At 43.8% G+C, this 23,717-nt stretch overlaps 1 protein-coding gene across 1 annotated transcript in view; it reads left to right on the forward strand.

Moving 5' to 3' along the window:
- Window positions 1-23,717, forward strand: part of TTBK1 (tau tubulin kinase 1) — a 101,231-nt gene that overhangs the window by 69,311 nt on the left and 8,203 nt on the right. The window contains exon 13 of the mRNA XM_050709464.1: window positions 1,894-2,452. Within this exon, the coding sequence (XP_050565421.1) occupies window positions 1,894-2,452 (559 nt within the window). The remainder of the gene's footprint in view (window positions 1-1,893; window positions 2,453-23,717) is intronic.

Genomic DNA, 23,717 nt, shown 5'->3' on the forward strand with positions numbered 1-23,717 from the left:
CTGGAGGAAGCTGTAATACTTCTGTACCTCAGGAATGATTGTTTGTGTTGCTGTTAATAATTTAGGATTTGAGTAACAAATCTTGGTTCTAGCTACCTCTTTCTTTTCTTGTCCTCTTTAAAATAGGAATGGAAATAAGCCATTTATAATTGTCAGCAGTACTAGTCCTGTACATTCACTGAAAGATTTTAACTAATTCCTTTATTTTTCCCATTCTTTCTTGTCTACTCAGCATCATGCTAACTTAGCATAGAGAAAGTGTACTATCCAAGAATCATCCCTTTCTCCTGTTCTCTTCCCTCAGCCCCTATTTTTAAAATAAATATCTTTTTTTCATCTTCCACATAGTCTGCCTCAGCATGGTGCAAATATAATCCCATTCTGCCACACAGTTTTCTCTTTATTCTGTTTTCTTCTTTTTACAACACAGTCACAACTCCCAGCAATGAGAAATTCCTCTGGCTTCCTGGAGTAAATTCTTCCACTCCAGGGGTCTCACCTCTTCTGGGGAAAGGAGGAAGACATTGGCTAAATCCAGACACCTTCTTTTATTTTTTTAACAAGAGCTCACTAAAATCCAGTTCTTCACATACTGTGTGTATGTGTGCAGGGGGGCACTCTTCAGTCTTACCTTGCTACTTAGTCTCCTCTATTCACAAAAATATACTTTTTTAAGTCTTTAACAGATACAGCCTTACTTCTTTCAGGTTCATCAGTTGGATTATGCTGAGATCTTTGTTTTTGCATACTACTTTCTCTGCATCATCCCGTGGTTCGTCTCCTTCCCTAATTCCTCTTTCTTCATCAAAAATTGCTCATTTTGACTCCTAATTGTTTCCCTCACAGCTCTGACCTTCCACTGTGTTAAAGATACCCAGTTTTGCTTAGTAACCCTCACCCTTCAGTCAGTCACTTTTCTGTTTCCCCTGATGCTTTCTTACATACAAAAGTATTTTTCCAAGAAGAGTATGTAAGGCTCCTGTATGGTTCTTGCTGAAATCTCTTTGTAAAAAAACACTGCAGGTGTCTTTTTCTATGCAGCAGACATTCTGACTGTGCAACAAGCTGCCAGCCTCTGTGATAGACAGGACTGAATAGAGAAGCAAAGTGAGCAGCAGGTGCAGGCCAAATGGGAAGCGAGGACCATAACGCTGTGCAACAGAAAGACAGAAGTGCCTCTGGCTTTTCCAGCTGTGATGATGCCAAGGCCATTGGGGCACAGGGAGCTTCCAGGGCTTGTTTGAAAGGTATTTCTGCATGGCTGCATAAGTTGCTGCTATTGAGGCTGTGAGTCACTGAACACTATACCACCCTCTGTCAAAGGATACTTGCTGTATTTCCTTCCTGCTCCTCCAAATTATTTTGAGGTCACCTATGCCTTTTGAGCATTTCAGTGAAATTCCTGCTGCAAAATGGGATCAAAGGTTCTTGCTGTCTTCAAAGAGTCTATGTAGCCACCTTAGAGGCCTCAGTGGCCACCTTAGAGAGAGCACGGTGCAGCTGAAGGGTCTATAGGAGCCCAACAGCGAAAATGTTAAGTCAGATGGTAGATTTAAGATTTAGGGTTTTATTTCACAAAGGAGTACAACTTCCCAATGAGGAAACTTTATTTCACAAAGCAGTAGAACTTCCCAATGGATACATGGGTTTTGTGGGGGAAAACTGGTTTGAATACTGTCATCTACACAAAGAGAGTTGCTGAAATTGGCTGTCATACCGAAGTACTTCAGGGGGGATGTCTTTATGCCATTGTAGATGTTTTTGCCTAAACCTGTCTTTTTGAAGTGTACCAAGAAATGAGTGAAAACTATAGAGTTTTTCTCTCAACTCTTATGACCCTAACTCTAACCACAAACCTGATGTATTTTTAACAGCTTTCTGTTTTGTCTTTAGGTCTCGAATGGATTTACCTGGCTCTCCATCACGGCTTGTGTGCTCCTCCCAGCCAGCCCAGATGCTGTCCATTGACACTGGCCAAGCTGACCGGCAGGCAAGTGGTAGGATGGATGTGTCTGCTTCAGTGGAACACGAAGCCCTTAGCAATGCCTTCCGCTCAGTGCCACTTGCAGAGGAGGAGGACTTCGATAGCAAGGAGTGGGTTATCATTGATAAGGAGACAGAGCTGAAGGACTTTCACCCAGGTGCTGAGCCAAGCACCTCTGGAACCACGGATGAGGAGCCCGAGGAGCTAAGACCTATTGAAGATGGTGAGGAGAGGAGGCGCTTGGGGGCAGATGCTGCAGTCAGGCCGAAGACGCATGATGGGCGAAGTCGGGGTATGCAGCCTGTGACTGAGGAGGACAGTTCCCACAGACATGAAGGACCTTCTCAAACAGTGTCTGACAGTAAACACGAACAGCAGGCAGGAAGTCCAGCCCACTCCCCCCTACACTCAGCACCAGCGATCCGACAAAGGAGACGAGAATCTGAACCTACTGGTCCTCAGAGACAGGTAAGATCCCTGCTCTGGTCTGTATCTCATTGCCTAGGGTAGCAAGGTCATCATCTTGGGAAGCCTCAACCATGCTGGAGAAGTCTGTGATTCCAAGCACGAATGCTCTTGTGAAACTCTTTCTAACAGTGATTACAAATGTGAACTCCTTAGAGGTGCTCCCTATAGCTAGGAGCGTTGTCCACTACTAAGGACACACTTATTAAGATATTTTAGCGATTTTGGCACGGAGACAAGAGAGCACAGTTCTGGTTGTGGGTATCTTGAATCAGTTCTCTTATTGCCGTCCCTCAGTGATTTGTTAATTACTGCTTAGTGGTATGGAGGTGTTGCTAGCACACCTTCTCCTCATAGTTTCTCAGCAGCAGCAGCATTATATTGCAAGAGAATGCTGTCTAATGTAATCACACATCATGGGTAGGCCTGCAGCAATGCAAAGCATAAAGCAACTCCCTGAAATTAAACTTTCTTTTGAATACCTGATAAAAAGCTCAGAGTAACCAGCACGTACACACCCCATTGGCCTTACTTCAGTGATTGGCATTGTTGCTACCAGGCATTTACTCACAGAAATGTTCATAAGCTACTGTGTTGGTTTTTGTTTTGTTTTTTTCCAGATAGTTGTAGAGGACTTCTTTCTTTCAGTTTTGCCTTTTTTCTTTTCTTTTGATCCTCTGAAGATATAAAGAAGTTCATTTATTAGTAAGAAGCAATATCTTTTATTACACTACCTGGAAAAACATGATATACTGTTAGGCTCAGAGTTCCTTTATCATATCTAATCTTCATTTTTCAGACATGTAGAAGAAGGCTATCCCTATACTGTAGTCTGTTCATAGCAAGAAGCAATAAAATTGTTCTCCTGAGGGCTGAAATTTGTATGTTAGTATGCACATGCAATCCATAAGTGCGGGAAACAGCAGGCAAGTCTTGGGTTATGTACACCCTGATACCCTCCTATGGCAGGTGCCTGTGCGGCCTTCTTACTGTCCTCTGGAAGATGGTAGCTCCATCTCCTGTTCCCTCTTGAGCTTATTCTCTAAGCGAGTGTTGCCTTTATTGGACCCTCCTGTGCAGACCCTGCCCAGATTCTTCTCTTCTCTGGAAGAAAAAAAAGGAAAAAAATGGAAGAAAAAAAGTAAAAAAAAAAAAAAAAAAAGTGGAGGAGTTTGTTGTATAAAGCCAATATATGGAATGCCCCAGATATCTAGAGGCTGCTTAGGCAGGACTGTCAGAGTTGAAAGGGTCTGTGTGTGAATTTGTTCTGTACACTTACTAGGCTGGTCAATGCAAGATGTGATGAACATGGTAAGAACCAGCTGGTAACCAGCAGGGATGCCCACCGACATATTTAGCACAGCTACAGAAGGCTGGAGCAAGCATAGCAAGTGGGCATAGCAAGTAATAATACTGCTATGTGAAATGACTGAGGGAGCTGAGTATGATGCGGTATGAAGGCTGCTTATCACTGCATGGGGTTACTTAAAAAAAAAAGGTTACCGTAGCAGGCAACAAAGGAAAAATCATTTCCTGTCGTTAAATAAAGGTAATGTGATTGTGGGTGATCACTATTAATTTATCAGACACCCCTGGTTCTCCAGCAGACTGTGATTTCTTTGCTCTTCTGTTCTGAAACACCCTTTAGTTACTTCTAGGCCTAGCTTTTTTTGTAGTCGGACCAACGCTGGACTTGCTTGAGTGGCTGGGGTTTGCTTCTGCTTCCTTTGATGTCCTTCAGTTGACTCTCTGTACACAGCTTCAAAATGACTTGTATTTTTCTGTTTTGTCACAAAACCAACTGCTAATTCTCAAAGGAAAAATAGCTTGGTGCATGAAGGAAAGCCGAAGCCTGTTCTTTGGTATGCAGAGATGGAGAGACAGTTGATTAGGACCAGCATTTTAATGAGGGTTGTAAACAGTTGCCCAAGGGCTTCACTAATGAAAATACTGAAGGCCTGACTGGCAATAACATGTTTCCTGCAGCTCCGTCTTGAGCTTCCCCTGGGTTTGTATGAAACTGTGATTAGATAGTGTGTGTGAATGAATCTTCTTCATCTATGAACATAATCCGGGCCTTTAAGATAAGTGAAAATGCCACTAAATGCAGAACTAACATGGCTAAGGTCATGGGTCTTGTTGTGTGGATTTGGGACCTCTTTCTGGTCTCCCTAAAACTGGTGATCATCCATTGATGTCAGTAGAGTACTAACTGAGAGCAAAAGGGTAATCCCTACTCTCATGCTTTCTTTTGTTGCTCCAATATATAAGCCACTTCTGGCAAAAAGACAGTGACCTCTCGATTATCACAGAATCACAGCATGGTTGAGGTTGGAATGGACCTCTGGAGGTCATCCAGTCCCTCTGCTACAGGAGGGGTCAACTAGAGCAGATTGCTCAGGGCTGTGACCAATCCAGAATGTCTATGAGGATGGAGACTCCACAAGCCTCTGGGAAACCTGTTCCACTATTCAGTCCCCTTTATTGGTAAAGAACAAACAAACAAAAGCCTTCTGTTTAAACTGAATTTCCCATATTCCAATTTCTGTCCATTTCCTCTTGGCTTTTCACTGGGCACCACTAAGAAGAATCTGGATCCATCCTCTTTTTTTCCATCAGGTATTTATATACATTTATAAGAAGCCTTCTCTTCTGCAGGCTAAACAGCCCCAGCTCTCTCAGCCTCCGCTCCTATGAGAAATGCTGCAGTCCCTTCATCATCTTTGTGGCCCCTCACTAGACTCTTTCCAGTATGTACGTGTCTTTTCCGTACTGGGGAGCCCAGAACTGGACCCAGCACTCCAGGTGTGGCCTCACCAGAGCTGAGCAGAGTGACTCCAGTATCATCCCCCCCCGGGGCTACACCTCTAGTGACTGGCCTCTAGCTGGACTTTGTGCCCCAGAGCACAACATTTTGAGTCTGGTTGTCCAGACAATTTTCAGTCCAATTCACTGCCCACTTATCTGGCCCATATTTCATCAGTTTGTCTGTGAGGTTGTTATGGGAGACAGTGTCAAAAGCCTTACTGAAGATGAGATAAGCAACATCCTCTCTTCTCCCCTCACCCACTGAGCCAGTCAGAAAATCACAGAAAGCTATCACGTTCATGAGGCATGATTTTGCCTTCAAATATCCATGCTGATGTCTCACAGTCACCTTCTTCTCCGTAAAATGTTTGGAAATGACTTCCAGGAGGATTAGCTCTACAACCTTTCCAAGCTGACTAGCGTGTGGTTCCTGAGTTATCCTCATCTAGAGCTCAGATGTTTGTTCAAATGTCTGAAACTGCTGGGAAAAGGATGCTGTACTGCACGTGTGAGGGGAGGTGGTGCCCTTGGGAAGCCGTGGGTGTCAGACGGAGCACAGTATGAATGGATGCTGCTGTGGGGAAAGTGAAGTATAGAAAAGGCCTTGAATAGCTTGGGAGAGTTTCTGGTTTGGATTTTCTCATATATTAGATATCTTCTAGTTTCAGATGACAATAACACAGCTGCAATGGAGTGTAGATTGATGGGAAGCCCTGGTACAGAGGGAGAAAAGTTTTGTCAGAAAAGAGTGTCCAGCTCAAGCCCTTCTGTCTGTGCACTGCTTGGTGCATCACTGAGCACACGGCAAACTGTTTAACAGAGCTTTTAGGGTTTACTTTAATGTATGTATTTTAATAATGTTGTAACAGATCTCTGCTTGGGTTTATGTACTAACATGCAGATGAAGCTGTAGAAATAGCTAAAAATGTGTAAAAAAAGAAATCTTGAACCAGCACTTCTGTTTACATATTAATCCTGGTGTAGGGTTTCTGTTACTGTTGGAAAACAGTTATATCCACACCTAGCAGTATCATTTAAAAATTTGTCAAGTTCTTAAATATGCTGAATAAATTCACTGACACATGACAGAGATGGCAACTTACTTCTGCCTTCTTCATTAGGAAGAAATACAGCCATTCATGCATTTATAAATTTTAGCCATTACTTCTGTCTATAGGGCAGCACACAAGTACTTGTTGACTTGGAGTCTCTTTTGCTGCTAGTACAATTGGCACTATACAAAATATTTTGAGACTTGCCTGCCTAATACATGCCTGTCTAAATGATGTGCTATCTAAAAACCACAAAAAAGTGAAGCAGTACTGGGAGGTCATATTAATTCTTCCTTACCTATTCTTGGATATATTCTGCAGAGTTCATAGAGTACTTTGCTTACACTGTGTCTTGCAATCCCATCTCCCAGGATTTCATCCTTTAATAAAGGTCTCAAAGTAAGGGCCACTGGTACATTTCCTCACCAATTTAGCCGTGTTGTTAGAATCATTCTTAAAAAAAAATCCCCCTCGGTGCTATGTTAGGCCTCTTTTCTCCTTCAGCCAGCCTCCCACAGCCAGGAGAATGCCACACATGAACTTATTTAGAATTGTCCATGTCTGAACCCTGGGAAGTCAGCAGTTGTGAAGATTAGGAACTATTCTCAGCCATAACCCACCACTGGTGTCTGCCAAGAGATCACACAAGCGTGCTCAGCATGAAGACCTGTGTTGGTAACACCGTGGGTAAGACAGGAGGCAGTCAGAAGCACATTGCACAGGCTACCTGGGCCAGCTTCACCCAGGAGTCCAACTTTACCTAAGATCACCCAGTTTATTCTGTGAAAAGCTGTGCTGAGACCCTCACTGAGCCACGAAAAATTCCCTGTTTTGGTATTGAGCCCGTGTGATCTCCCAAGTGCCCCCATGCTCCTGAACCCCATCACTGCCTCATTTGAGGGAAGCTGCAGTCATCACGTTGCATGGTATCTTTGGGGGCAGAGCAGGTAGGCCAGGGGAAGAAGGCGGAAGGGGAAATGAGGTACAGAAAGGTGCTGTGTGTCTTGGTTTCCTTTCCCTTCTGCTGCAATGATATCAGGAAAAGGTTCTGCACCCAGAGTGCCCTCAGGCGCTGGGACAGGCTCCCCGGGGCAGTGGTCACAGCACAGACACAGACACAGACACAGACACAGATTTCTAGGTTGGAAGAGACCTCAAGATCATCGAGTCCAACCTCCGACCTAACACTAAGTACTCCACTAAACCATATCACTAAGCTCTACATCTAAACGTCTTTTAAAGACCTCCAGGGATGGCGACTCCACCACCTCCCTGGGCAGCCCGTTCCAATGCTTAATAACCCTTTCGGTAAAGAAGTACTTCCTAACATCCAACCTAAAACTCCCCTGTCGCAACTTTCGCCCATTCCCCCTCGTCCTGTCACCAGGCACGTGGGAGAACAGACCAACCCCCACCTCACTACAGCTTCCTTTAAGGTAACTGTAGAGAGCGATAAGGTCGCCCCTGAGCCTCCTCTTCTCCAGGCTGAACAAGCCCAGCTCCCTCAGCCGCTCCTCGTAAGACTTGTTCTCCAGACCCCTCACCAGCTTGGTCGCCCTTCTCTGGACTCGCTCGAGCACGTCCATGTCCTTCCTGTAGCGAGGGGCCCAAAACTGAACACAGTACTCAAGGTGCGGCCTCACCAGAGCCGAGTACAGGGGGACAATCACCTCCCTAGACCTGCTGGCCACACTGCTTCTTATACAGGCCAGGATGCTGTTGGCCTTCTTGGCCACCTGAGCACACTGCTGGCTCATATTCAGCCGACTATCAACCAATACTCCCAGGTCCTTCTCGGCCAGGCAGCTTTCCAACCACTCATCTCCCAGCCTGTAGCTCTGCTTGGGGTTGTTGCGCCCCAGGTGCAGGACCCGGCACTTGGCCTTGTTGAACTTCATACAGTTGACCTCAGCCCATCGGTCCAGCCTATCCAGATCCTCCTGCAGAGCCTTCCTGCCCTCAAGCAGATCGACACACGCACTTAGCTTGGTGTCATCAGCAAACTTACTGAGGGTGCACTGGACGCCCTCATCCAGATCATCGATAAAGATATTAAAGAGGACCGGCCCCAGTACCGAGCCCTGGGGGACACCACTTGTGACCAGCCTCCAACCAGATTTGACTCCATTCACCACAACTCTCTCACAACTCTCAAAGCACCAAGCTTCCGGAGTTCCAGAAGCGTTTGGACAAAGCTCTCAAACACATGGTCGGATTTTTTGGGGTGGTTCTTTGAGAACCAAGAATTTGGACTTGATGATCCCTTCCAACTTGGGATATTCTATGATTCTATGATAATGTCTGTAGGCTACTCTGAGGGGACCCGAGGGACCATTTCTCAGTGGTGAGCAATGGGCATTCGCAGAAGATGGGACAGGCTCGCATTGCCCCTCATTCAGTGTTGTGTTAAAGGGTAAAGAAGTTTGGCAGGACCTAAACCCCCTTGCGTTCCAGCTTATCGTCAGATATCAGGTTGCAGCTGGTCTTAGATTCTGAGTGATGCCCATTTCAGCATTAAAGTCCAGTCACATTCAATATATTGAATTACTGCGATCACGGATGCACAAATAGTGCAATACACCTTCAGTCTGGTAGATTAATGACTGGTGCAGTTTGTTAAAGCAACAGGAGTACAGGTTCTTTTGGATTGCCAGTGATAAATACGCTGTATGCAAAGCACGTGCAAATACCAAGAATATGACTAAGCACTCGGTAAATCTGAGGGTTTGGATCTCACCCAATAGGTGCCCCTATGGGGGGAAGAGAGGTTCAGCCCATCGACTGATCCCAGAAGTCAGCAATGTCCTCCTGGCTTGTCTGTGATGGTATCTTCCCTGACATTTTTCCTCTCTTGAGCCGTTTTGTACTATTTTCTTAGTTTTAGGTGGAGGTTGAGTGACTTTAGTCATACGTACCTTCATTACAATTGGTATGAAATTTTCTCGTTTTTGTTTTAAAGGAATAGACTCAGAGGAATTCAGAGCGCATGCTCAGAGAGCGGTGATTGCACCTTGGAGGTGGGTAGCCTTTGAGATGGAGGTGTTTTTTGACATTATAATGAGCAAAGTTCACCCAGAGGACATGATTTTGTTATCAGTTTGGCTCAGGGCTGGCCATGCAGTCTGTCAGTTCCACAGTACCATCAGGTTCCCCATCCCTGCAGTGGTACCACAGAGCCTGGCTGCGGTGTCTTCACTCCTCTCCACCCTCCATTCTATTTCTCTTAAGAGTAAGCACAGCAGGCTCCCCTGGTGTTGCCAATATCTGCTGTTGCAGTTTGTGTTGCCAAAGGAACTATCATGGAACAGGTTCCTTGCATATCTGCCTCATCTCACCCTGGGAGTTTCCTCAGCACTGAACCTTCTCTTAAGATATGGATGTAGGTTTAGTCTCCATAAACCACCTCCAGCAACTATTCCACACTCAGCTTAATTCCCCACGAGCTGCACTTGGTGCCCGTTGTAGATGATGTGGTTCTTCGACATTTACCTCTTCCAGCTTCCCTCCACAAGAGAAGAGCATGTGAGCTGATGGAGAAGGATGTATGCAGAGCTGTTCTCTCACGCGATTTAGATTCTGGATTTCTGTCCATTCATGTGTTAGGAATAAAGGGTACTATTAGAGAATCAATGCTCATGTATGCTCATTGTATGTGTACAGGTCACAAAAATCAAAACCTTAAGCTCAATTCCTAATTACATTTCATATATTATTTGAAATACATTGAGCTCTGTCAGCACCACATTTCTCTGGGTCTTCACAGGAGAGGTGTCATCCTGTTCCTGTCCAAAGAGAGCAGGACAGGCTTGATGGAGCGTGGTCCAGCCGGATTGCTGCCAAGGGCAAAGGGATAAGGAGGGCAGCACCTCCAGCTTTGACTGCGTAATTCAAGCATTAGAACATCAGTTAATGAGAGTGGCATGTCTGTAACCTCAGCTTCAGCCAGGAGGCAGCAATACCTGAGTATGCTTGCTGGTGGGGCATTGAAATTTGCCCCTTCATGGTGTCGGCAAGGTCCTTGGCCCTGTGCTGTAAAGGAAGTCCATCTGGATGGTTGGAGTGATTCCTTTTTTTTTTTTTTTTTTTATAAGAGAAGACTTTGCCATGTTGGTATGATATCTACAGTGGAAATCACACAACATGCTGATCCCAAACGTGGAGCAAAGAGTAATTATAACAAATCCAGTGTGCTTATTTGTGCAGCACCTACAGACAATATACCCAGAACTGAATTTCTATACCATCTACACAAAGAAGAGATGGTTGTCTTTAAGAGAAATTAGAGTTGCTGTGTAGAATTTCTTTGTCTCAGATACTCTGAGTGACAGCATTACATTATGATTATCTGACAATCTGATCTGTGCAGTGACTTACAGTACATTGAGGACTGTGAATAATTGCTTTTCATATTTAATGCCCACCACAAGCTGAGTAGTTCTCAGATTCTTATGAAGATAACCTGCCTGCCTCAAAGCACTGCAAAAATATTGAAGGTGATAGAAAAGAGATGAGACTGGATGAAGTTCAGCTCTTTTCCTTGCATGACTTGCAAGGACAACATCTCTAGTAAACTAAGGAGAATAGTGTTGGCTTACAAAAATGCAGTATTGCTTTTTCACATTTCCCAGTTATACTTTGAAATCTGCAGAGACTTCCTGAAAAGAAATGCAGCACAAGGAAGGGAATGGATTTAAAAGGAAACATGTAATTCCAGGAAAAATGGCCTGTTTGGAAATGGAGGTTTGCAAATGCCTGTGAAAGCACTAGTTTCATAGCACGGGTAGAAAGGGGAGGAAGGGTTTAGCATTTTCAGGGTGAAGAGTCTGAAACCATCCCCGTACTGCCTCTCTCTTCTACTCAGTGCGTAGAGGGAAAGTAGGGTCTGCAATCTCATCATGACACAAGCTCAGACATTGCCCTCTGTGAGTATACATACTTCCTCCCTTCCCTGGCCGCTCCAGGATCACAGAAGCAGAAAAGGGACCTAAGAGTACATCTTCTCCTCATTCCCTCCCATGGCTCTGTGTTTTGAATTTGTCAGTGAAAGATAATTACACACTGCCTGCCTTTCCAGCAGCTGCTGTCCTCCACTCACCAAAACTGGAAGCATTAACACTTCCCTTGCAGGTACCGAATAAAGAAGTGTATCAGGAAGTCAGCAATGTAAGCATGAAAAAAGGGAAGTCCACTAACAGCCCAAAAAGTTGCCTTTGCAAATCCCTGGAGCAAGTTTTAATAAGATTCATTGAAAGAGTCCTTGAGAATCCCTCACTATTCAGTACGTATAATTATTTTAGCGCCAGGTGTTTCACCTTTTCTCTTGTAGACATGGTTTCCAAGTGCATTCAGAGTTTGACTGTTACCTGTATGCAATATGTATGAGTAGCCTAATGACATGTCAAGATAAGTGATGCTAGAGAAGTGAGGCCTGTGACTTGAAGAGACACTTCTCTGTAGCCAGAGGAGGGGACTGACATAGCAGAGCCTGACACTCCTGGTGTCACTCGTGTTCGCATGTGGCTGGGGAGAGTATGCCAGGCCCCCTGTAACTGCAGGCTCCCATGGTGCCCCTAGGACCCCTGGGAATTTATAAACACAGAGTGTAGAGCAATTTATAAAAACAGAGCGTAGAGCAAAAGCATTTCTCGTCCGCCGGCGAAGATGTCTGCAGCATGCGCATCACAAACCAGGGGCGAGTCAAGTCTTTGCCTGACACCTTTTCCTCCACTCTTCTTGGTCTTTTTCAGTTGGAGGAGGACAGGCCTTCTCAGCACTCCCTCCCGAGGTACAGCCCCCTGAGAAGACTGGCGTCCTCCGTTTTCTCCTCCTCAACCCTGGAGACAGAACACTACCCTCACGTTGGTGGCACTTTCATACAGCGCAGCCGTTCGGCGGAGAGCAGCCCCGTGCGCATGCCCCACCGCAGGCACATGCCCCCCACGGCAGGAAACCACAGACTCATGCCTTCCGTCCTCCGCATTTCCAGGTCCCAGCTCCAGCAGGTGTGGGCCCGCTTCACACACAAAACATAGCCTGTTCAGGGAAGCAGCAGCCTCCATAATGCAATAATAGATCCCACCTGCCCACAATGTGTCACCACTTAATGCAATATTGAATCCCAGACAACACTGGCCTAAGGTACTGTAACTTCCAAAGCCCCCGCAACCAGACCCCATACAGACTGAAAACATCTGCCTTTCTAAACCTCCCAGCAACCTGGGTAAGGGGCTGCAGCATGGCCGAAGATGAGAATGCACATGGTGAACGTGTAACGTGTTAACAAGGTGGATGCCAGGGCTCATCTCAGAGACTCGCTTGTGTGTCCTGCAGCCTTGGGGTAGGAAGTACAGGGCTGCCTCACTGAACACGTGCAATCAAGCCACAAACATCGTCAAATTATGGCTGGAGTGAAGAGACCGTGGAGGTATCGGCAAGCATTACCTTCCCCATGCAAATCAGTTCAAGCATCTTTGTTGGTATCTTACACCAGGCCACATCTGTAGGCGGTTTTACTCCATCTAGGCATAGGCTGACTCCCACTAGAAGCTCACCTGAGGCAGGACCTCAGGATTTGTCCCTCTTGTGGAGTTACGATCATGTATCTCTTTGTTGCTTTGGAAATCCCCATGCTTTCCTTGTGGTTTTGTTTCCATACAGTGACCACATTGTTCTGTCTCTCTGGCTTTGCCTCTGTTACGTGACAGTGGACCTGTTTGTCTGCTCTCCACTCCTAAGCTGCTCTAAACCTCCCTGCCTTCTGCCCAGAGGCACCGACTGTCAAGAGTTGGATAGCAAGGATTTTCTTACTGATCCAGCTGTACATTATGCTATTTCTAAATTCTAAAAATTTTAGGCACCTGCAGCTTTTCAATGGCAGAGCAGCCTTGCTTCTTGGCCTTGCTTGGAAATGCCTATGATAATAGATCTCACTTTAGAAATAAACTGGCCTCGGTGGTGGTATACAGAGCCCCGAAAGCCCTTGTCTAAAACTTGAATCTCAGAGGCAAAGGGAGATCAAATTTATTTTAAATTGTCATAAATATCCTTATTTCCCAAGTTTGCAGGGATATATTGTCCTTCTCAGCATGGCTGCAGCGTGAAATACCAAGCTGTATGAAGACCTGTAGTTAAGTGAATGTTGTAACTGTTTTTTATTGAACTGAGCCTTTGGTCTGGTCTTCTGGGAGAAGAGGCAGTATGGATGTTAAGCTTATAGAAGGGGGGATCAGTGGTGGTGCTCGGGGCTTCAGGAAAGTGTGAATTCAAAGGAAAATACTCTGCAGAAAATACGTAAGCCCAGGTTGCAAATATGTGGAGGTCAGACAGAGAAATGAATGAAAGTGGTGTGTGATAGGTATGGCTGTTGAAAGAAAGCTAATGACTTGTGACACAAATGTCTTACTGTGTAGGTAGGATGTTTCCAGTTGAGTTAGAGTGAATGCTTCTTTTCAAATACCGATTTCTGTAGGTTTATCTGCCCTGCCTGAGGTTCCCTTAAGATCAGATTCACCTTCCTATAAGCAAGCTTAAAAGAGCAACCTCGGACAGGGTGAGATGGTTCTTTCTGAGCTCAGAGGACCTGGCCCGGTGGTTCAGCATGCCACAGGACTTGCTTAGGCAGGCTGGGCGTGCGCTGCCTCCTGCCTGCCCACAGAGCATCCAGTGGAGATGGAGGTGGAGAAGGCAACATACGCTGCTTGAGAAGATTTGCGTAGACACAGCCAATCTCTTCCCACAGTCATTTTTGAGTCAGTGGCATTAATGTCTTTTGCTTTGCACCAAGAACGTGAGTGAACAGGACACTTTACTGCCCAGTAAAAAAAAAAAAAATTATCTGCAATTTGCTTATCAGTTTTATTTTTACAAAAGAGCACTGGGCATCCCTAGAGATGCGTAGACTGAATTAAAGAGTAGCCTAATACTAGCTAGCAGTTCTTTTCTCATGAAGGGTAGAAACCAGAAAGAGCAAGGCTTTGCTTTTCTCAAAGTGACATGAGAGATGATGATTTCCAAAAGTAGACTCTGCTCTGATTTTATTTTTCTCCATGTTCAATAGAGTTGACTTTACTGGAACAACAGGTTCCAGAGAAAACGGAGTTTATGAAAGAAGGAGATCTAAAATCAGTAGCTCTTAATAATTTTTAGTTTATAGTTTCCAAAACACTGATGTTCACTTTTCAAGGCCAATTTGAGGAACAAGGGTTTGTAGAAATAAAACAAATTTTAGTTTTGCCAGTGAAAAAAGGGGGCAAACAAGATCACTATAATTTATAAACTCTATTTTTAAATAAATTCTAACCTGCCAGTTTCAGAAAAAAACAATGACTAGCCATTAAGTAGCTTTATACATAAAAATTTAGAGGGCAGTAATCTATCTAATGCTACTCATCATGGCTATATATAGAGCTGTTCTGATAAGTTCAAAAGTCTGATTGATATAGTTGATTTATACCGACCTCAATAAGACTCTTTTCTAGTAAAAATCTTTAATAAATTTTAAACCAACTAACCAAACAAAAAAAAATGTATATACTGGTATCTCTTACAAGCAAGGATGTTTCTCGTTAGGATTTCTGATTTTCTGACCTTAGCTCAGCACTGTTCCATGCCTTTAGTGGCTGTCAAGAAGAAAAAAGAAAATCACTGGAGAGAAGGTTTGCAGTGAGAGGAAGATGGGTGGCTTGGTAAAAGTATCCTAGCAGGCCAGCTCTGCAGAAGGATCTGGATTGCTTGATAAGCTGCTTGCATTCAGACTAATTACTGCATCCACCCAGGAACAAGGTTGTGTTTCAGAGTATGAAGAATATAGGTCACAGGCACAGAGTGGGTGAAACTGTGCCCTCAGAGGTGCTGTCTCCAAAAGTGACATGGGATTTGGCAGAAATAATTAGCTGCATGTGAGTTCTCATTATGCTATTATGGGAGGTGGGGAGAGGGAGCACTTCTTTGATGCTTCAGCAGGAAAATAAAGATATGAGAAAAGGGGAGATCTTCTGTACTGGTGAGATCAATACTAGACATTGAATCCAAGTCTTGTATGGAAATTTTTTAATAAGATTTTCAAAACCTGAAAAGAGAGAAGTAATACAAGAGTTATTTGATTCTGTAAAGTCTGTCTTGTAGAATGAGCTTGAAGAAATGCAGTCTGTCATTAAAGACAAAACTAAAAAGTGACGTGATCACTGTTGGGAGTACCTGCCTGAAGAGAGAAAGATGGATTTTTAATCTGCCAGGCAAAGGTGTGGGTCTGGAAGATAAAATAACAAAAGTCAGACTAGAAGTAAGATGTTCACTTTAAAGGCATGGGTTGGTCACACACTGAAAAGACACACTGAATTCTTCCCTGTTTAGAGTCTCTAAAATGGAAGTTTTATTTCTAAGTCAGTCCTGTTAAACCATCAAATTTGGGCTCTATACTAGAATCATTGGACAGGTTGCTGTGGCCTGGATTTTATGGGGAGTTTTATTTCATGCGCGGATTGCTCCATATGGCTTTTAAAATTTAATTCTGAACAAATTAACTGGTGCTAATGAGTAAAATCTTGATGTTGCAGTAGTATGAAAAAAGTATTAAAATAGTTAATCTGCATATTTTTTTAACAACTTCATCTAATGCTGTAATAATTTCTGTGGAATCCACATATTATTGAGGAACAGTTGGCAAATTAAAGAAATGTGAAAATATCTCTCTTTTCATATTTTTGGAAATGTAATAAATTAATACTGAAATACTGAAGAATGTTACAGTGCAGTTCTGAAAACCCTTTTCAGATTACATTTATATTGCAATTATTGTATTATACATGTAATGATTGCAGTTATAAATGTAAATACATCCAAAATTGAGTTGTCAAAACAAAAAGAAAAACAACCAACAACTGGAAAGCTCAAAGGAAGTGGCAAGCAGCCATTTTCCATTGCAGTCTGCACTTTTGTGGCCAAGTAAAGGGAACAGAAGTGCCAATTCCCTAAGAAGTACCCTCCTATCCCCACTCTATCCCATCCATCCCTTTTAGCCAGTTCCCCTGTGCCAGTGCTGGTGTTCAAGTGGCTGCATGGACCTACACAGTGAGAAGGAACGTTGTGGTTTCGTTTAGCTCGATTAATTTTGTGGTTGGGTTCACTGTCCATTTGCACAACTGAGCACTGGCAAGCCAAAGGGAGCAGAGAAAAAAAAACGATGGAAGGCAGCCAATACCAAAATGTTTATTGGACTAGGGGCTGAAAAGTTTTTTCCCATAGTTGTTTTTCCTTTTACTTTTGTTCATCTGAAGGGCCCAAGAACAGGGTTTGCTTCCTGAAAGAGATGTCCTTGTTTTTACTTCCAATTGTACATAGCACTTGTTCTCCTCAGAATTCAAAATGAGGATTGAAGTGAACATTTGCCATTTCTTTGTGATACAGAATTCACTAGCATCAGGACAGGTAGCTGTTGCTAGGATCTCATGCTCTACTTCAGTGAGCAAATGCACATCAATTTTGTCTACTTGAAAAATCCGTCCTTTTATATCTTGGTCCCTTGGTTCCTTTCACTTTCTTTCAATGCAGAATGGGAGATGTTTCCAATTTATCACTCTCTTCCCAGCCTGCTTCCCACAGGAAGGAGCTAATGAGATGTCATATTTGTGAAAGTGTTACTGTAAATGCTTGGGTTAAGGTAGGAAAAATTGTCAGTGAAGCAGCTAGGTGGTACCTGTGGTGGTCTCATTCCTCCCTTGGCTGGTCCCTCAGTCTAGGATGAATTACTGCTCTGCACTCCTCCTGGCAGAGCAACAGTGCAGGTAAAGAGCTGCTGGAGAAAATGTTTTCTGTCCTGCAGCTCACGCCCCTGCCATGCCAGGCTGTGCAGTAATGTGTTTGAGAAGTTTATCTTTGGTGGTATTTATATGACAAGGAATTGAATGAATGACAGTGGTTGAGTTTAAAATGGAAATATATATATATATATAAGCCTTCTATAATACTGCAGGATCACTTTTGCCAACAGAGCTATGCTAGCGATGGGGGGAAGAGCTTTAATTCTTGACTGACCAGCCACAGCCCTTAGAGTAAATGTAGTTATGCCACCACAAATTCACTTCCCATGGAAAATGTTTTGGTGGGAGTGGGTTGACTGAAAATAAGCTGTACTAACAAAGGTGCAATTTTGCATCTAATGCAGTGTGCCTGTGTTAGGAGGATCCTGTTAATATACCCATGTTGACAAAGTCCCTGGTGTGAACCTGACTTTGTCCACCATTTGCATGGTTTTTTTTGCCAGTGTTGAGAGGGCAAGTAAGTGGAAGAGTTAAGCTGCATCACCTCTTCCACTGTTTGAAGTCCCTTTTGTTACAATGATGATAGAAAGTAAGATAGAAAAGTTGTGTAAGACAGCTATATGGGTGATACAATCCCATCCCTGTGCTACCTCTTCATAATGAAAAGTATCTCTTGCTCTTCCACTTGTTCTCTTTGTTGTCTGTCCGAACGTGGCCAGTTCGGTGGTCAAGGCTGCTGCAAGATTGTTTTTTGAAAGGAACAGATTTGTCCAAAAGTTGAATTTGTTGGGCTAAGCATCCTTGCGGTCCCTAGGGACTTCCATTTGGGACCAATGCTTTCCTTTCCGCATCACAGATGTTGACTCCAAGAGAAGATCTTTCCTTCAGCTCTTTTCCTTTAGTTAATATGCTGACTCTTTAAGGGTCCCTGAGGACAGAGGCAGATCAACCCACCTCCCAACTCCTGTGTCCAAAAGACTTTTGAGAAGAGTTTAGGAAGCTGCTCTAGCTGCCTCTCAGTTACTAGGTACTCAGCTGAGGGTGAGATGAGCACACCTTCTCCCTTCCAGTCCCGGGAGCAGCAGGCACCCCCTGAGCTGTGACAGGTGTTGGTAGTTGCCACCTCCCTAGCCTGGGATGAAGAAGCTGTACTTGAGCAGCTGGCCTCCAGACTGGATGGAGATAAGGCTGCCGACCCTAGGATCTCCTCTGGGATCTCTTCCATTGCTCCATCAGCATCAGATGTTGCTGCTGAGGTGCCACCAAATTCATGTTCGACTCTGAATCTGGATGTAAGAAAAACAGCGTTCAGCGGTAGGCCCAAGCTCTTGGTGGGTTTCATGCACAGCGTACCCATAGTGACAGGAAGAACCTCTTCATCTTTACCTCACCGTTTGAGAAGCTGTCTTGGATCCAGTTGCCTCTTTGTTATCCATTGCCTACCCTATTTCTTCCCCATAGGAGAAACCTCTTTTTACCCCCCAGTTTCAGGTGTGTCCCCCACTCCACACACTCACCAGCCCCTTGGCACATGTTGGCACTTGGGGCAGTCTCAGCTGTACCTTGAGTCTGTGTGAAGAACAGTGAACGCATTGGTTGAAGGCAGTTTGATTTCAGAGATAAATCAAAATACCCCCAATTTTCAGGATAGAACTTCACAAGTTTCAAAGCCTGGAATCCTTGGGATTTAGCAAACTCCCCCAAACTATTATGTACACGAGCAGCTAAATTTAAAAAGCAGGCAATACGCTTTCTTTTAAAACACAGCTACCATCTGTGATTACAAACCATATAAATAGCTGGTGAAGCACCAGTTTTATTGTTGTTAGCATGTCTCTAAGTTTTATTTGAATAGGTGCCTGGGTCTCTGTGAGTGAGAAAATATCTCAACTCCAGTTGCAAATTCTTCAAAGTACATACTCTTCCAACGGGATGTTTTCTGGGCTGGTGAAACTGCCTGTCCCCATTCCCCAGCCTGGGACTGGAGCAGTGATCCAAATAAAAATAAAAATAGAAATAAATAGGATATTGCAAACACTCAGGACAGGAGAATCTTAAGTGCAATAGAGCTGACACTGGGTTTATTAATTTTGGACTTCAGCTTGCTGGTGTTTCCTCTCATTACCTGTCTCATCTGGTAGGATCACAGGCGTGGTGGATTTTTTACTTGAGGATTGGTATTCCTCAGTTTGGCATATCTAGTGACATTTCTCCCCTTATCTAGGCTGTGCCAGTAGTATTAGGCCATCAAAGCATCTATCCAGTTGTTTTAAACAAGCTCCGTGTTTCTTCTGTGATCCTGTTTGGCATCTAGCCCTCCCCGATAGCTTCTGCGGCAGTCAGACTTGAGTGCTGGATGAGAAGGCAGTGTGCCTTCAAGAACCTGTCAACAACCTTTCTTCCTTTTTGAGCTGAAAAACCTCAGTTTCAGATCTATTTTTTGCATGTAGGACTTCTGGAAAGAGGCATGCTGTTTCAAACTGATTGGCGATAACAAGCAAAGCTCTCCTCAGCAGTTTCTGTAAGCCACTCGTGCAGCAGAGAGCTTAACTGACTCTTTGATAGTTGGGCTGCATTTCATTCCCAAAGACGACTCTAAAGCCAGTTAGCATACACTTTCTTTTCTATCTTCTCCAGGTTGTGAGCACTTTGAGATGAGAAACAAAACAAGTGCTGTTTGGGAGATGTCTGTGCCCTGTGCTTCAAACCTTTCTTCCAAAGAGTTCACTTTGGAGTGTTTATCTACCTCATTTGTCTTTTGTTTAGTAACATCGCCAGGCCTTGGTACCACTATCACTGACTACACTGCCCCACAGTGCACAGCTTCTTCTGAGAGTTTTGATAATTTTTTTTTGCAGTAGAAGCCTTCTACTGTCAGATACAAAGCCAGGAAAAATGCTTCAATTCAACCTTTCCACAGTTAGTTCAGAAACAATACTAACAGTCACAGTACTCATACCTTCCTATGGCCTCTTGACCCAAAAGATCCCCAAGTGCTTTATTTTTGCTGTGAGTCACTTCTCTGCTGTTTGATGTGCAGGGACCACTGGAGGAAGCCAGCAGCACATAAAGCCTTTTCAGAACACGTCAGAATGAAGCCAGACATGAGAGTTTGATTTCAGAGAGAGAATTTCAGGAGGCAGTTTATTATTTCATGATCTGGAAACTGTCAGGACAGTAGGACCCTATGTACCAAATATAACAAATATTACTGAGGCATTTCTTTGAATGCAAATCACCAGGATCTTCACTTGTTCTTTCATGCAAAAATGCACTATTTGAGTCTGGTGCTGTGATTCTATGTAAATAAATTAGGGAAAGAAATATAACCATTGTTAGTTTAGTCCTGTGTTGTCAGATAGCTCAACAATAGGATGCACTGTGAGTCTGAAGATCAGAAAGCACGGAAAGACGTGTGGTCCTTTTCCTGTTTTCTAATGTCCTTCCTTCTCACAACTCCATCAAATAATCTTCCATGATATTTATATGTTGAATTTAAGATTATTCTTGAAAACACAAGGAGATTTTGTATTGTTCATCTGGAGGGATTGATGAAAGGTACCCACCGTGTTTGTCCAGTGGGTCTCGCATCTCTTCCTTTAGGCTAGATGGAGTCTCCGCGGTGTCCGGTCATGTTAGCATTACAGCCACATAATACTGCGATGATGACCTAATTTATTTTTATTACAGATAAACTACTGGGTTAGATGAATGGGACATTTTATTAATGTTTGTCAGTGGAGATTTATTCACACCACTCTCAGAACTTTATCCGGAGAGAGGTCAGTTTGAGACTCCCACACTGAATAAGAAAGGGTTCTTTTATCCCAATGTATTCAAGAGAAAACCTGTTATTTTGGTTTGTATTTTCTCTTTTTCCTTTGATGACAAATGGGAAAGGACTACTGGGAGATAGCTATCATGTATGTGTCTAGCTCTGCTTTGCAGTAGCAGATGGGCTTCAAGAGGCTAGCTGAAGAAAATAAAATTTCATTTCCCGGCAGATAAGGCCTGAAGCCTTGAAAATCATGAACAATTTGCAAATCCCTCAACTCCTGTTGGTGTTTATAGTGAATAAATTGCCCCAGATATTTCTCAGCTTGAGAACAGGGGGTGTTTTTCTTGACCTGCTTCCATTGTAGTTGCCAGCCCTCCCCAGAGTGACTGGAGGGGACGACAGTTTCTGGAGAGGCTGACCAAAGTAAGCCAGATGTGCTCCCTGATTTCACTCCTGTCCCCGGGGTGGTGTTGGGATGCTTTTTGCTGGAGCTTCCATTTCTGATTGTATGTATGTTCTGTGTGTGTTCACGGCCTGCCTGTGGAGTGTGAATGGCCGTGCGTGGTCACGCCTTACCGAAGCGGTTCTGTGCTGGTAATGGGCCACTTTGCACGCAGCCAAGTGCTCAAAAGACTGTTGCAAAGAAAGAATCTGGATAAAGAAAGTATCTTCATGGTGTCTGGATCGGATGGCACAGCTGGCCTTTGTGTGTTGCAGATCTGAGCAAATGTTTTCAGCAACTTGGCTCAGCCCAGTTTTTTTCACTGAATGTCTTGTAGCATACGTATCCCTCCGTTCACTGTCAGCTGGTGGCAGAGTGTTCTGGTGATAGGAACGGTGCTGCTACTTGGGACGTAATTTATTAGTATGCAAACACTTATTTTGGGTAATGTTAAAACATTAAATAAAACGTGTAAAGGCTGATCGTTGCAGTACTACCTTCCTTTCTGTTGCATTTTTATACCATGTGTTTTGTGTTTGGGTCGCTATAACACACAGACTGCATTTACAGTTCCACGGGACAACACAAAGAATCATTTATGGGAAATGTTTCTAAGGATTATTTGATGTATTGCAACTCGTTTGTATTACACGTATCATTGAAGAAATGTTACAATGAATGTACATTTTTAACAAGCTGCTAACCATGTAACCTGGGGACTGGAAGCAATCCCCATTTTACATTCACTTGCATGTCTTTCAGTGTTGAAAAAGAAAAATGCTTTATGTTTGGAGGTTTTATTTTTTCATATGCAAAGTGTTTCAAGTTGGTTACCTCATCTAGTGCACTTGCCTCATAAGAATCCCCAGGGCTTCCTCCAACAACTCCAACAAGTTTCTCAATTTAATTATGAGTGCAATTAATCGATCTGGCAATGTGAAACACAACAATGGCAAATTTCCTCTGAACTACAAGTCAAATAAGGAGGATTTCTCTGGGACTCTCACCCCTTGAGTTTGGTCCTTCCTGAAAAAAGCCAGACCTGTTTCTTATTCAGCACCACTGGCTTATGGTTAGTTTTATGACTAAGGAAGATATTTAGCTCTCAGAATTTCCTTCTTCTTCTTTCTTGCTGCTAATAAGTTGCCTTTATAATTAGGGACTATAACAATTTTTGGATTAGTATTTCCTTCCACTTTGCTCGCCATTTCCTGAGTCTCTTCTGAGTGATAAAAATGAGGTGGTCCACGTGTCTGCTCAGACAGGGAGCTCTGCATTGCCTCTTGCTGGAGACACTGGTGGGTACAGAGCTGGGAAGCTACGTGGCAGGTGTACTACCTTTACAGAGCTATTGCTTCCATCCGAGATGCTAGGAAAACTGGCACAAACCTAACAACATACGAAAGCACAAATAGGGAGGAACAGAGCACTTACCCAGCATAGGACTGGACTGTCCTATCCACTTTGGTGAAAAAAAGAAAAAAAAGAAAAAAAAAGAAAAAAAAAGAAAGGCTGTGGAGCATTTGATGGTAAGGCACTGGAAAGTACATCTCTCTGACATTTATGGTGCTGATTCTTGGAACACAGAGACCCTGCAAGCAAGTGTGGCAGCTCTAAGACCCCTGCTACTTTTACCTCATCTGATGCTGGTTTGAAGAAAAAGCTGCTTCAGAAACTCAGATTCTAGTTTTGCAACTCACTATCGTAAATTCTGCCAGATCTCCCAGTCCCAAACAAGTTTAGTCTATTTTGGCAGAGGATAATGTCACTTCCAGGATATGCTAAGGTCCTGATAGTATCCAACTCAAAGCTGTTACAGGGAAGACCGGACTATGGCTCTTGCTGTCTGTGTGCCATCTGCATCTCTCAGGACTAAGGCCTCTTCCCATTCCCAATGGAACAATTGATGTCACGCTGGGAGCTTAATTTCTGCTTCTTGGACTTTTCAGCTCCCATGAAGAATCTCAGGGACCAGCATATCCTTCCTTTGCATTACCTTGTGTCACCTGTTAGACTTCAGTTGCTGCTAAGCAGGAGAGAGTCCAAACCGTATTTAACCACTGATTTTCAATTAGGAGGTGAATTTGGGTTTCTGTAGTCATTTCTACTGAGAGGAGATGAAACCTGTAGGTAACCTGTTGTACTTCCTGGTTTGTTTGAGAAACTTCATCCGCTGGGACTTGAGTTTGCTTGAAGCAGCGGATCTCAGGAAAGTCCCCTTTATGCAGGTCTCCAGCATTAGGAGGCGCAGCAGAAGGGCTTCCTCGAGCTGCCAGAAGTCCTCATCAATTGCTAGGGACAGAAGGTATGAAGAAGCTGTGGAAGCTCATCTCAGGGGGAGGGCAGCAGGGCAATGGAGAAGAAGCGGCTGCTGTAGCTTTAAAGGTGGTACTGAGTAGGGATCGATTTGGAAGGACGTAGTTGACTAAAG

The sequence above is a fragment of the Cygnus atratus genome, chromosome 3 (assembly GCF_013377495.2).
Source record: "Cygnus atratus isolate AKBS03 ecotype Queensland, Australia chromosome 3, CAtr_DNAZoo_HiC_assembly, whole genome shotgun sequence".
Taxonomy (NCBI): Eukaryota; Metazoa; Chordata; class Aves; order Anseriformes; family Anatidae; genus Cygnus; species Cygnus atratus.